Genomic DNA, 14512 nt, shown 5'->3' with positions numbered 1-14512 from the left:
CCTATAATAGATAAAATAAAAGATAAACATGAATTTATAATTGATAAGAAAGTTTTTGAAAGATGTCAAAAATAAATATGTAAAGACTTAATTCAAATATAATGTATAACTTAGTGTGAGACTAATTCATGCAAATGTACGGTATTATTATTTTAATATTATGTCTACTAATATTATAAGAAAACAAAATTTCTTTTAATAATATTTAATGTGGACTTAGTCAATGCTACTTATTTATAAATAAAAATTATATTTTTTATTATTGAACATAGACTTGACCCATACTATTTCTTTGTAGATTAAAATTATTTTTCTTATTCTTCGACATTGATTTGACTAACACGATTCTTTTATAAATAAAAAATATTGTTTTTATTACTTAAGGTGGGTTTAAACGACATTACATGTATGTAAATACTTCTTTTTGTATTACTTAATGTGTTAGCGTGGATCTGACACTAGTATTTCATAAATAAATATTAACATTTTGTTTATTATTTAGTGTGGACTTGACCCACACTAACTTTTTATGAATAAAAATTAAATTTGGTTTTATTATGAAACCGACTTTAACATATAAAAATGTGTCCAATACCGTTGTTATACTATATAAACCAATGCTGCATTGTGAAAGGTAATTCATTGATATCTTTTATGAATTTTTATGTTAGACATAATGCATATGATGTCTGATGAGTTTGACATCAAAGATAAACATATTAGAAAAAAAAAAATGCAAAAGATGGTTAGCACACTTTCTTAAAGAAAAAACATGTTATCAAACTTTTTCCACAAACATATCAGAATCTAACATAAATTTAGTGATGAAATTGTCATATTTTTCATTAGTGAGCTTTTCTCAAGCTAATTTTCTCTCGAAACTATTAAACTTTCTTGGGAACACACTTCTCTAATTTTGAATATCTAATAACCATTCTTTTAAATATATATACTATGTTATGTTTCTTAACAAGTCAAAACATATTCTTCTCTAAGTGCATAGATTTTGGTTATCCAGATTTAATCATTTTTCATATATCTATTTCATACTTCCTCAAATCTATAATCTATGTATTTCTCCCTCAAACGAGAAAATAATTGGAATGACAATAGATGAACATGAATCTTTGTTATGAATCTATGTTTGATCTTATAAAAGTATTATTAGTCGCATGTTTTATATTATAAAGGTAATCATTAGTATCAGATGTTATGTAATTAGAGTATGAAGACTTAGTGCGTGGGTGTTGGGTTGAGCAGCTTTACGTGAATTCATTTTAGGTGTTAGTGGGACCATCTTAATTATGAGTATTGTGACATTAATACGCTTTATAATTGTCATATATTAATACTGTCATGATGGAAATAGTGGTAAAACCCAATCATATGATAAATTAATTTGACGCGTCGTTGAAAGATAGGCATTGAGTAGATCTGAGAACTTGAATTTTTCGATTCTGTTCACACATTTTTTCACTATGTTGATTGGGTGCGTGCAATCTGGGACTATGAATAATGTTTATTTATAGCCACTATATAGTAACTAGCTAGTTAAGTATTTGTGTCCTTTTCTCCATGTCGGTTGGTGTAAGTAAAACAACGTTAGAATAATAATCCAATTGCTATCTATCCTCGTCAAAAAATATTCAAAGCTTTTGCATTGATGCCAGGAATGCCAGCTTTTTGAATAATCTTTGTGGACGGGTGAGGTTAGGTAGAAGATACTGTGAAGAAAACAGATTCATTTATTATTTATAGATTAAGAGAATTCAAGAATAAAAGTGTTTCGATTTCAAGGTTGAGTTACTTCAAACACCTTTACAATTTGTCTTTCAATGTCGTTTGGTCACGCTTTCTGTCCTTCTTCTTCGCTCTTTCGTTCGGAAGTGTACTTGCCAAAGGTTCTCTGATACTTAAGTCAGTATATCGTCCATGCAATTATTTTGATTAGTAATAAATGCAAAGTAAATATGAATCACCTACCTTTAACCTGTATTTATAGTTTTTACCATGGATATAGGATTAATGAAGTCTTAATCACGACCCAATCTCGACCCCAATGACTCTAATAACTTTTTACCTTAAACCTTGTATAAGTATGATTACGAGTTCTCACTGACCATTCATCCTAAACTGTCCGGCCAGATTAATCACGAAATGATCCTATGAGTGTCCAATCCATCTAGTACAAAAAGTAATCAAACTCTAAAGATAATTATATAAAAGTATAAGGATCAAATAGTTGGTTATTGTAAATACAACGAATAAAACACTTAGTTTAAATTTATTAAACTTCATGTCTATTGGGATTTGGTCATGTTATATGTCTAGGCTTTGGGTAGTATGGTTTGGTTTGCTTTTTTACACATTAGAGTAAATCATAGGGATTTTGGTGACAACAACTTTGTTTTATTTTGTAAAAAGGTTAAAGTTTCAAGTTCTATCTACTTTTGGTTTTTGTTAATAATTAGTTAAAATTTTGGAGAGTAATTTTTACAACAAAAAGTGCTTTAGGTTATAGCATAAAATCATAGCCTAAAACATGAAGACATTTAGGTTACAGTTTTCCAACCGTGGATTAGGTTTGCCTGGCCGTAAATAATAAGTCACAGTTTTTTGTGTAACAATATTTTTTAAATGGTTAATTAAAATCTTAGGAATCACTACAGTTTTGAACCTGCTTTAGAGTACATTTATTAAACTGATGTTTTATGTTTTAGATTACAATAATATATGTATTGACTTTGAGTTTAAGACAAATTTATTAAATTATGGTTTTAGACAATTGTTTTTTTTTTTTTAAACTGCATAAATTGTTTACACAAAAGTTCATGATGAAAAAATTGTAAATATCTTCGAATCATAATATTATATAATTAGAGATCACACATCAACACTTGAACAATATTAACATCCATAACCAAATCCATAATAAATATGATTAATCCGTATAATTCAAACCATAATATTAAAATAACTATAACTACAACAAATGTCTCCCCTAATATTTAGTCTACACTGTAAAATTTTACAGTATAATCTTTTTTCCTCTGAATGATTCGAAGTCTACAACCTTTTGCCAAATGGCCATTTTAGGTTTCTCTGAGCTCTTCACCCAACAAAGTTTCTTATCAACCTATTCACTCTTTCTTTATTTTTCTTGAAGGTCTTTCTTAGGTCTTTTTCTAGGCTTTTTCTTAGAGCTCGATCAACTTCAATCATATATGTTATCTGAAATGAAGAGTCCAAAATGCAGTTTTAAACAACTTTTAAACTTTATGCTCCCGAAAACGCCAATGACAGCAGGTACACCTCTGTCAAGAGCAAACTGAACTAATGCTTCATGATTAACCTGAGCAAACAACCTGACATAATATAGCAAAAGTAATGATGCAGGAACACAACCATCACATATAAGTGTAGCTATATTGGCTCTTATCACATAAACTAAAACTATTTGATCCGTTTGCTTCTGATCCTACACCATCTGTAATCCAATGCCAACGTAAAGCCAGCAAAACTGCAGGATTATTCCTCATCTACATAGAAGCATTGCATAGTATGAAATCTTTATGATTGAGGAGTCAGAGTCAAAAAATGAACAGACCGAATGGTAAAGTAGAAAGAAAGAGTTACCAAAATTAATCACACTATGCTTAAAAGAAGGCAAGGAATTCAAAAAAATGTTTTCTGGAGATATAACCAGCTTATCTAATCCTAATTTTTCACTAAAAAAAACTTTCATTCTCCTAAATGCCAACATTAATGTTCTCATTTCAGCTTTTGCTTCTAATGAAGCAAACAAACACGTTGCAAGTTTATGATACATTAACATGGAAAAAAAAAATCCAGTTATTGATCATCAACTCATTAGTTACCACTTAATAAACAATGAGGGTAAGAAGTTGTTAACAAAATGTTAGACGGATACAACTTATGATTACAAACATAGAGAAGGAAATAAGTGCGAAAAATAAATATTTAAATAATTAAATTGAAGCCAATGTTCATGTACAACATAGACAGTAATTAATTTAATTGGATAACAAAGATAATAGTTGAATTATATGTGCTTAACAATTATTTTACAAGTATAATAGGAAGCCAAATGAAATCTAACGTAAAACATTATCGTATAGGTGTTTAATTGCCAAGACCATTGTTTATATATGAATAATTGTGTGTCTCTATCTCTAGACACAACTAAGAGTTCAAAATGTTAACTGTGATGGAGATAATATTTAATATATGTTTAATAAAAGTATCATTTACATGAATTTTTTAAAAAAGGACTTGTGTTTTTATCACCAAAATTTTCCTTATTAATTATCCAGAGCACTAGCATTTCAATATATATTCATGTACTTTAACAAAGTGTGCATAAAATATACCCACATTTGTGCAATATCTGAAGTTTTTGGATGGTAGACGTAATAGACACGGAGCAGATCAGATAGTTTGACATTATATTTTCTTTATATTACCACTTAATAACTATTAATATTACTAGTTTATTTTAAAATTTTATTTATGTTTATTTTTATTAGGGTTATTACTACAAGGAATTGTAAAGTGAGAGGTATAAAAAAAATTGGGTGTGAAATGATCATTTTTTTCTTTTTTTCTAATGACACTTGTGTTACTTGGATATTCCTGCTATATTCTTTTCCACTCGCTAGGTCTCTCTGCATTCTTTATTTTGGTATCTCTCCTTCTCTCTAGTTCTTCTTACACGTTCTCTTTTCTCTCTCTCTCTCTCTCTCTCTCTCTCTCTCTCTCCTGCAGAAAATAGAAAGGAGCGTCTCCTTCTGCATAGTTTGATGGAAATGAAGGAGAATTCAGTTAAGGTATGAGTTCTCAAGCTTGCATCTAAAGAATATTTTCCTTCTGATCCTCTTTCATTTTCCTCGTTATATCACTGTTACTAATTATTAGACCTGTACTTGAACTCTCTTTCTAATCAACCAAAAATGAAAAAAAAAAAAATGATTTCTTCTGTACTTCTGTGACACTATCAATATTGTGCCTGAGTTGGTGAATTGAAGGATCCACAGCCAACCAACACACTAGAGAAATCCATAACACAAACATCTCAAGCTTGTTTTCACTTGTTTGTGGCCATGGAGGTTCAGTTTTGGTTCTCCAATTAAAGCTTAGAGGTTTCTTTGAAACCCTATTTTTACATCTTTGTCTGTTCTAACGGTGGATCTAAATGTTTTCCCTTCTTGTCATACAGTTATAGGGCGCCTACCATGTAGTCTTTTTTCCTTTTCGTTGTACATGGCTGATCCACGAGATCGACGCTGTTGTGTAAGGAGAAAAACCAAAACCCTTTTGCCTTTTATAAGAGTTGAGTCCTTTTCCCTTTCTCTCTCTTAATTGCTTCCCGTTTACTCCATTAAAATTGCTATTTTCGCAAAGGGTTTATGAGCTCCAAGTTTTCTACTCATGGGATGCTCTTGCAGGCGTTGGATCTTGTCCTTAGACAACATGGGCTAACACAAATTATGGTATAAAACAATGACCTGTTGAGATCGAAACCAATGATTAGGTAAACTCATAAAGTGAAAACTGATTAGGGCTGTCCCAAATTAATGACGGGGTAAAAGATTCAGACATTGATGACAAAACTACGACACAGACTTCTTTTCTTTGGTAGTTGTAAAACACTAATGTAAATTTTACAAGTTACACTATAATACGATTTTAACCGTCTTTTACATATCTTCCCATTCCCTTATTCTATCATCAGTTACTTTGTGTATCCCTTTTTTTTTTTATTTTTCCTCTCCTAATCAATGTTATATATATTGTTAACTTTTTCTCTCTTTCTTTATTACAACCGTTTTTCACTAAAATAAGTCATACTCCCAGATATAATACAAACAAAAAGGTGAAATAATGAAGCATATTCTGTATTCCCCATTTTCCAGCTAAACAAGAGGTACACCTAATGTATAACACAAATTTTAAATCATATATAATATGTATGAAGTTGTGTTTCGTTAAATATAGTTATAACACCTTTGTTATGCATACATTTTATAATATCATTCTAGTACCCTATATCGTTCTTCTAGCCACAAATTTATTTATTAATCTTTTAAGAAACTCGTGTTGCAGGCACCAATTCCGGAACCTGTTGAACCTGTAGCTCCATCAACCAGGAGCAAAACCAAGTCCGTGGAATATGAAGGTATATACTCTTCTTTACATGAACGGATTCATTCATATACTTTGAATATTTTCACTCTTCTTTGCTACAATCTATTCAAGTTTGCTTTAGTAGAAGAAGAGTAATATTTGATCACCTTTTTATTCTTCAAACTCGAAAAACTTTGCAGAACTCTCCTTGGAAAAGCAAATTTTTCAGGCTTCCCCATTCGTCGTCATTAGCGCAGCTCTATCGTTTATATCTGCGTTCATCTATATGCTCTTTTCGCTTCTTGTATTCGCAGCTCGTTTCCTCTTTGTTTATCTAAATGCCGCTACCAATTGGCTAATGAAAACCACGGAGAAATTAAACGCCAAGGGTAAGGGAAGAGAGAGCCACGTGAATCGTGGAGAAACCAACAATTTTCTGGAAGCTAGTTTCAGTGGGAAAGATAAAGAGACAAGGAACACAGAAACCAATAACCCTAATCAACATGGCAACTACAAAGAGAATGAAAGATTGGATGCTTCCATCATTACTGGCTGCCAAACTGTTAATTCTGTTGACCATGGCTATGCAATTGATAACTGCTTTAACAACTATGGCGACGGGGAGCAAGACTACAGCTATTGTGAGGTTAACAGTTCTACAAGTAAAGATTCCTATAACAACCATGCATCGGGCCTACAAGCTCTCAGCGGTGCAAACATTTGCACTTCTAAAATTGAAGATGCCTTTAACAACATGAGCAAACGTGACCAAACTTTTAGGGGTGCAACGATTGGCAATTCTAAGGAGCCCAAAGCAATTCGTCGTGTCTACAACAATCGAAAGAACGGAGTCCAAAACTACGATGGTTATACAAATTTGCTGGGGAAAAATAATGAATGAACACCAAAGTCTTGACATTCAAGAGAGAGAAAAAGTATGGATTTTACAGACAGTTATTGTTATCATGCAATTTATTTATCGTATCTCAAGACTATGTTTATTGTTGGTATGCATGCATGGAACACCATATAGAACCGTTTGAAGTTAATAGCTATATGTTCTACTCTTCTTTCGCATATGATTTCTCCTTCGTTTCAGTTTCACACATTTTAAAATCTGCATGACATGTTCTAAACAGATTGATCAAGGATTCATCTAAATGTAATTAGTTTAGTTCAATTAAGATCAGAACTGTTCTTTCATCAGTTGCAGCTAGAAGGGTTGGGACCAGAAGTTAGTTTACATTTATGAAAAACAACTTGTTGAAGTTAAAGTTTATTTTTTCTGTAGAAGGATTAGGTAACCTTATTGTTATATATTTTATACTATATAATATATTTATGTAGTTGTTTAAAATAAACTCGGATCAAATCATGTTTCAGAAAATCAGTTTAAAGCACTATTGGTTTTTGTGATTTTTTTTTTCTTAATCACATTGGCCTTTGTAAGTACGGGAAATGAAGACGAACAGATTTCATTATTTGATATTGATGTTGGAAATTAGTTGCTGAGTATAATTTAATTTTAAATTTACCAATCCAATTTAAATTTCAAAAAATGTATCAGTGATTTTGATTTTTTTTTCTCTTAATTCTCTCTTTCTTAATGTTATCTCTATTTTCATTTTCAGTTTATTCTAATAAACTGCTACAATACAATTTTCACTAACGAACACTTTTATCGTCTGATTATGTCATGCACCAGCTGATTTACAATGCAATAAAAGAGAAATCACATATAAAATGCACTAATATTTTTTGCAAATATAATATACATCACACACTTATACAAATAAGTTTGATATTTATAATTTTTTTATATACAAAAGAAATAAGTGACACTTATCTCAAATACGTTTGTCTAATTTTATATCATTGCTTCTATAATGGCTAAAATATTAACCATTTCCTATTTACCAAAAGCTTTTGCTTCTTTACAGCATAACTTTTTAATATGTTGTTTTGAGAATAGTATTAGTTTTTTCTTTGGATATTAAAGAATATAAATTATAAAAAACATTTGGTTATAATTTGAGATAATATCTTTAAAAAAAATTTTAATTAGAGAAATAAATTTATAATTTTTTATTTTATTTTATTTTTCTTAATTTTCCTAATTTATCTATTTTTCTTTTTAAAAGAACTAGATTATTACAAATAAAGAATATAAAAATACATTTTTCATCATTAATAATAATAAAATAAGTCTTTTTTTTTCTCCTTGATATTAAACCCTTCTGATTTTGAAATTCTATTCCGCTACACAGAGTCACCACCGTCACTGTCCCCGACAACCAGTACTCTTATTGGGAATGTTTTTACACTAGATAACAAGATAATTTTTTTTGAAACTTAAGCCAATCCTTGCTCTAGTCCTAGACACTTAAAACAAGTTAGGAAAGAGAAAAAAAAAACTGTAAAAGACTTCAATGATTGTTGGAAGGTTAATTTATTTGTTTGGATAATGGTGTACAGTACGAACCTATGAGAACCACATGTTCTTCCTCGCATTTTCATTTGTCTTTTCAAAATTCTGATTGGTCATTTGTTTTCTGTGTTGGACCATGTCTTAATTGGTGTTTTTCTTTTGTCGGCTGTTGTATGATACCAATGCTACATAGGTTGTTATATCCTTCAAGTTCTTCAATTTCCACGAATTTCTTACGAAACTACATCTATTCCACACATAAAAAACCTAATATATTTACTTATTTTTCTTAAATTATTTTATATTGAAAAATAAAATATATTTTTAATAGTGTTAAATACGTAAGAAAAAAAATGAAATGCCTATGTACAATTGTTCATATAAACAATTTTAATTTTATTAACTGTTTAGGTTTTAATTTTAATTGTAACTAAATGCATTCCATACAACTTCTCAAGTTTCTCAGATTTGCGGAAACTGGACTTTCAGCCAATACTTTTGCAAAGTAAATATTTATTTTAAGCCAGAGAAATTCAATAAAATTCATAAAAAGAGCATAGAATTAAGAAATATAAAAAATTTAGAGAAAAATAGTTTGGCCTTTCAAAACTCAGTGCAAAAATATATAATCACGAGAGAATCAAATCATGCAACTTCAGGCAAAGTATCATATATATGCTCATATTCAACACAAAATATTTTCATGTAGAATCGGAAATCTTCCCTTAACCAAGAAGCAAACAAGTTGTGAAGCCTTTGGATGGAGAAAATAAAGAATCTTGGAGCAGTCTTCTCGAATGGAAGCAACATATATGTATAGCACCACCAACTAAGATTTTCATTGACTAAAATCAAAGCATTAAACATGGTTAGAGAGGGTTAGCCAAGAAAGGAGAAGAAAATAAGTGAAGTACTCACCAATGAACATTACATCCAAGCACTGAAAGCAAGGAATAAAAGTTATTTGAAGGTTCACCTCAGCTTTGGAGTTTTGGAGAGAAGGGAAAATGAAACAAAATTTGTGGAGATACATGCGTCCAAATAGGAGGATGGAAGAAACGAGGAAAAGTCAACCAGTTGATATTAAGACTAAAATATATAAGTCTAACTTATTTTAATCAATTTTTCATAAAAAATTTATTTCTAAAACCATCCATTGTAAACAAGAGAACGGGTCGGGTTCGGGTCGGATAGTGTGATATCCGAACCCGACCCGCCGGATAAAACTGTACCCGAAACCCGACCCGCTACCCGCCGGTATCCGCCTAAAAAAAATCCGCGAATATTTTAAAACCCGCGGATATCCGCGGATACCCGCAAATATTTAAAAAAATATATTTTTATAAATTATTAAAATAAAATTTAAATAGAATTACAAAAAAAAATTATATAAAATATAATATAAATTAAATTAAATATAAATTAAAATTTAATTTTTGTTTAGGTTGAATTGATTCGATGGTGACTTATATAAAAAGGTCTAAATTTTATTAGGATAGAAGAGGAAGATTGTACTTAGATATCACTTATATATTTATAGAGCCTATGACAAACATGCCCATTGATTAACCATTAGTGCACTATATTATATTTTTAGGCAATCAAATCCAATAATAAATAATTAATATCGTATAATAAATAATTAATATAGTATATTTTGCAAAAAGAGTAAGACAATCTGAATTATTAATTAGTGTGGTATATTTTTAGGCAATCAAACCCAATAATCAATAATCAATACCGTATATTTTGTAAAGGGTAAGACAATCTAACCTATTAATACCGGTTAATTTTCAATAAATGACAATTAATTTCGATCGGTATATTTCATATAGTACAATTTTAATTAAATTTAACCTTGTAAAATATAAATTAATGTTAATTTTAATTATATTTAACTTAATAAAATAATTTTTTTTTTATTTTTTGCGGGTAGCGGATATCCGCGGGTACGGATAGTATAATATCCGCACCTGACCCGTTTATAAGCAGGTATTAAAATATCCGCTATCCGCGGGTTTCGGGTAGTAAATATCCGTGGGTATCAACTATTTGTCGCGGATTTTTTTGCCATCCCTAGTACTGACTAGTTAAAAAAATAATTTATATCTTCCATATTTTTTAAAGTAATTTCATCTTGATCTTGAAAATTTAAATATTTAATTTAATTTTTAAAATTGTAAATGGGAACCAATTTTATTCTTCAACATTACAAACTTTCACATTTTATACTTTAAAATAGCTAATTTTAACCATGATAATTAATAACTATGATACTCATACTTCAATTTAGATCACCCATCATGTTTGACATCTATATGTGTTCAATACTTTATGATACTTCAACCGTATTTATTATTAATAAAGTATTTAATTTATATATTATAGTATTTTATGATGACAATAATTTATAATTTTTATGTTGATAATATTAATATATATAATTTTAATTTGGATTCACGTTAATAATCATGAAAATGTTTTCAAGAATTATATATTTTTCAGTATTCAATGTACCATTTGTTGAGATTGTTGACAATACAAACTCTATATCAAATTAAATTAGTTTTTGATGATGACAACATAGTGCTTAATAACATTACACATGTTCGAGTATTACATGTGTTCGAGTATTACATGTTCTTGTTCTGAAGTGTTTGTTATATCTGGTGAACATGTTTTGTTGATTTACAATGTACGTTTCTATGATTGATTGAGTGTTATATTTGTAGAAACATGCTTAAAAAAAAAGTATATACGGTGGAGGTTATTTTAAGGAGGTGATAAAAAACCTCTGCAAATCAACATTTTTTCGAATCATTATAATGTACTGTATAAAGGCTAATAATTGTGGAGGGTTTCAATTCTTTTTGAAGAGTTTTATAACTTGCTACATTTTTCTTTTACTATTTTTTTCTTTTTCTATTTTTTTCAACTGCACCCTCTCAAAATTTTAAGTTTAGTACATCCTTTTTCCCAAATTTGAAAACCAAAGTTCTAAGCGCGATTTCCCCCTTCTGCTTCTTCATCCATTAATTTCTTTTTCACTCTCACAGTACAGAAAACTAAAAACCCTAATAATCGGTTATCACTTCCAAATCTTGCAAATCTCAAGGGGTCGAAGCAATTAGTGTCCCAACAACACTTCCTCCTATTACCAGCCCTTGTCCTCCACCAGGTATGGTCAAAGTAGTAGCGGCTGGCGGACAACGGACAAGATCTCGAACCTACCGTGGAGTGTGACGATGGTGTCAGAAGAAATGGATTGGCATAGGGTTATATTGGTGACAATTCCAGTGCTGCCTCCTTAGCGGCAGCGTGCGAAGGTGGAGACGCTATTGATGGTGTCGCAACCATCGGTTACTTCCATGTCGTGCGTTTTGAAGGTATTATCCCTATCGTGAGTGATGATGATAAGGGGTTTTCTTTGATATGATGAATCTTTCGCAAGGTGTTCTTGAAACCCTCTTAAATCAGGCTAAGGGAGGTTATATGCTTCGATATGTCTTCTCTCAATATCATTTATTTAGTTTTAAAATTTTGCTTGAAGCTTGGGAATAAATGCTTGCATACTTGTTGAAAATGCAGGTTTAAATCCCTCTGTGGCATGGATGGGATCCTGCTTTGTTGTGATGGGTGTCCCTCTGCTTATCATTCAAGGTGTATTGGTGTGTTGAAAAATCATATACCAGAAGGGCCATGATATTGTCCAGAGTGCAAAATAAATATGTTGGGGCCAACCATTGCAAAGGGAACATCACTTCGAGGGGCTGAAATATTTGGAAAGGATTTGTATGGGCAACTCTTCATGGGAACTTGCAAACGTCTACTTGTGTATGCTCAACATCTTTGTGCTTAATTTTTGTTTGTTTTGTTAGCTATCAGTAGGTGGTATTTCTGACATTAATGAGATTTGAAGTTCGGTTCTAAAATCTTTAGACTTGAAACTTTTCTTAATTTTTTTACTCACTTCGATTTCTGATGTCATATCCTTATGATCTTGTAACTTGCCTTATTGCAGGCTGAATATTGGCAATGCTGAATCCTGTCTTAGGTACTACAATTAGAATGAAGCAATCAAATTTCTTATGGGCTGCATCCAGACTTCTCTTTTGTTGGGTAATCTGATCTAACTCTTTTTGTATCTTTTAGTATTATTTTAGGGGCTTTTGGTAAGGTATATAAGTCTGCAATAAATAATTTATTTTCCCCCAACCTGTCTTAGGAATTAGGTACATCTTCTATCTAGGTGTACTCTATTACAATTTTAATCTAAATGGTCTTTTGTTTTATGTGGGCCAAACATGGAAGGTTTATTTGGGTTGATTTCTAATTCCTTGCATACCGAATTAAATAGGAAATTCTGTTAATCAAAACAAATTGTTAATGTAAAAAATTGCTCTCTGTCACCTATTTAATTTTTCTCATTTAGTATCTTGTGTATCTGCAGTACAGCTTGTTATATTTTTGCTTCCTTATTGACTCTTATGCCTTCTCTTCTGCAGGCTTTTCCATATCATTAGTTTTATCTTTTAATTATCAGTACCCAAAAAGATCGTACATTGGCGGCATTTAAATATATTGAGTTACATGATATTTTAATAAATGTCAATCAACAAGAAAATCCTATAGCACTGCCAGCCTTTTAATTATGGTTGTCTTTTGTATAATGTGATATGCAGAATTGGTCCCACTGTAATACAACTGAATTCACTACTGTTGAGGATATACGCAAGCCCCTTGTGTTGAAGGAACTTAGAAAATTGTGGGAAAAGGAAGAACCTGATCTACCATGGGAGGAGGGAGAGTTGAAAAACAAGTTCTAGAGGTAAGAGGGTTATCTAACTCTGGACTATGGTTGCTATTATTTCTACATATTTTGTTGTAATTTTTACTGAAACATATTTTTAAAGTTGTTCCGCATGCTCTTTACCAACTATCTTACTCTCACCAATCATTATCGAGTGGTGAAGATAATTTTCCATAGTTAAAAATTGTTAGCTAATGAGTTATTGATTTTTATCTTTTACTAATATTAGTTATGGCTAATGTATAACTCACTACTTTATCATTTGATAAACATAGATAACATGGTTAATTTTAATAAATTTAACCTTTCATTTGTTGAGTTGAGATGAAAATGTGGGTGAGACTATGACAGAGAATCCATTTGAATAACATACACATTGGAAAATAATATTTATAGAATAAGTCACAAATATAGGAATGAGAGTATATGTTCTGCTTCTAATACATGATTTTAACACAACATGTGTTTCTTGCTATTCCAAGAAATCAAAATTTTTCCAATAATTGTATAGTTATAGTATAGTCTTCTTCAACTTGTGTTTATGTTTTGTTCATAAATAAACTAAAAAGATTATATAGTTATAGTATGGTATTCTTCAACTTGTTTCTTTAAATATTGTGGTTTTTTATTATTTGTTTGTTGGTTTTATTGTAGGGTAGCACATGTTTAAAAAAAAAATAGTCGAGTTCACAAACACGGTTGAAAGTACCTACCAAATAGGAAAAGCATGAGAAACCTCAACAAACTCATCCAAGTCCAACATATATATATTGATTCGAAAGTTAAAACTCCAACAGGATGATGTTTTGTAGTGGTTTTTTTTAGGTCATCAACATTTTTCAATTGGTGTAGTTAGATTTTTTAGTCAATCTTGTAATGTTCTTTAAACAATATTATGTATTTTTTTTTTTATTTACATTGTAATGGTCAATAAATGTATATTATCTTAAATTATTAATAAAATTAATTTTGATTACTTTTTGTGTACTTTATAATTTTATATATTTCTTATTATAAAATATAAAAAATAAATTTAATTAAATTAAAAAGTTATGAATATAGGTGGGTAAATTATAAATAAAAGAGGTTTTAGACCTCCACAAAATAAGTCATTAATAAAAGAGGTTAAA

At 30.2% G+C, this 14512-nt stretch overlaps 1 protein-coding gene and 2 long non-coding RNA genes across 4 annotated transcripts in view; 2 read left to right on the top strand and 1 right to left on the bottom strand.

Annotated features, from left to right (window-relative positions):
- The first annotated feature begins 2952 nt into the window (after positions 1-2952).
- LOC106752847 lies at positions 2953-7608 on the top strand. The gene is made up of 3 exons (XM_014634619.2): positions 2953-4847; positions 6124-6196; positions 6345-7608. The coding sequence occupies exons 1-3, from the start codon at positions 4821-4823 to the stop codon at positions 7043-7045; spliced, it is 801 nt and encodes a 266-aa protein (XP_014490105.1). The 5' UTR covers positions 2953-4820; the 3' UTR covers positions 7046-7608.
- A 1558-nt stretch (positions 7609-9166) lies between these two features.
- Positions 9167-9608, bottom strand: LOC106752868. Its single transcript, XR_001375171.2, has 2 exons — positions 9491-9608; positions 9167-9401 (listed from the first exon to the last, which is right to left on the bottom strand). It is a non-coding gene; the product is annotated as an uncharacterized LOC106752868 (long non-coding RNA).
- A 1803-nt stretch (positions 9609-11411) lies between these two features.
- Positions 11412-14512, top strand: part of LOC106752860 — a 3942-nt gene continuing 841 nt past the window's right edge. Inside the window, exons 1-5 of one of the 2 annotated variants that reach the window (XR_001375167.2) lie at positions 11413-11958; positions 12161-12406; positions 12594-12691; positions 13255-13400; positions 14037-14306. This is a non-coding gene — a long non-coding RNA (uncharacterized LOC106752860). Of the gene's footprint in view, positions 11959-12160; positions 12407-12593; positions 12692-13254; positions 13401-14036; positions 14307-14512 lie in introns of those variants that run through there. The other variant, XR_002666692.1, reaches the window with a different exon arrangement.

Source organism: Vigna radiata, unplaced genomic scaffold (genome assembly GCF_000741045.1).
Source record: "Vigna radiata var. radiata cultivar VC1973A unplaced genomic scaffold, Vradiata_ver6 scaffold_48, whole genome shotgun sequence".
Classification (NCBI taxonomy): domain Eukaryota; kingdom Viridiplantae; phylum Streptophyta; class Magnoliopsida; order Fabales; family Fabaceae; genus Vigna; species Vigna radiata.
The sequence above is the reverse complement of the archived record's forward strand: the minus strand, read 5'-3'. Positions and strand labels throughout refer to the sequence as shown.

Coding starts and splice junctions, on each gene's coding strand:
- LOC106752847 (XM_014634619.2), top strand. CDS start 4,821: ATGGAAATGAAGGAGAATTCAGTTAAG. Junction 4,848..6,123: donor TGAAGGAGAATTCAGTTAAG/GTATGAGTTCTC, acceptor CTCGTGTTGCAG/GCACCAATTCCGGAACCTGT. Junction 6,197..6,344: donor CAAGTCCGTGGAATATGAAG/GTATATACTCTT, acceptor AAAACTTTGCAG/AACTCTCCTTGGAAAAGCAA.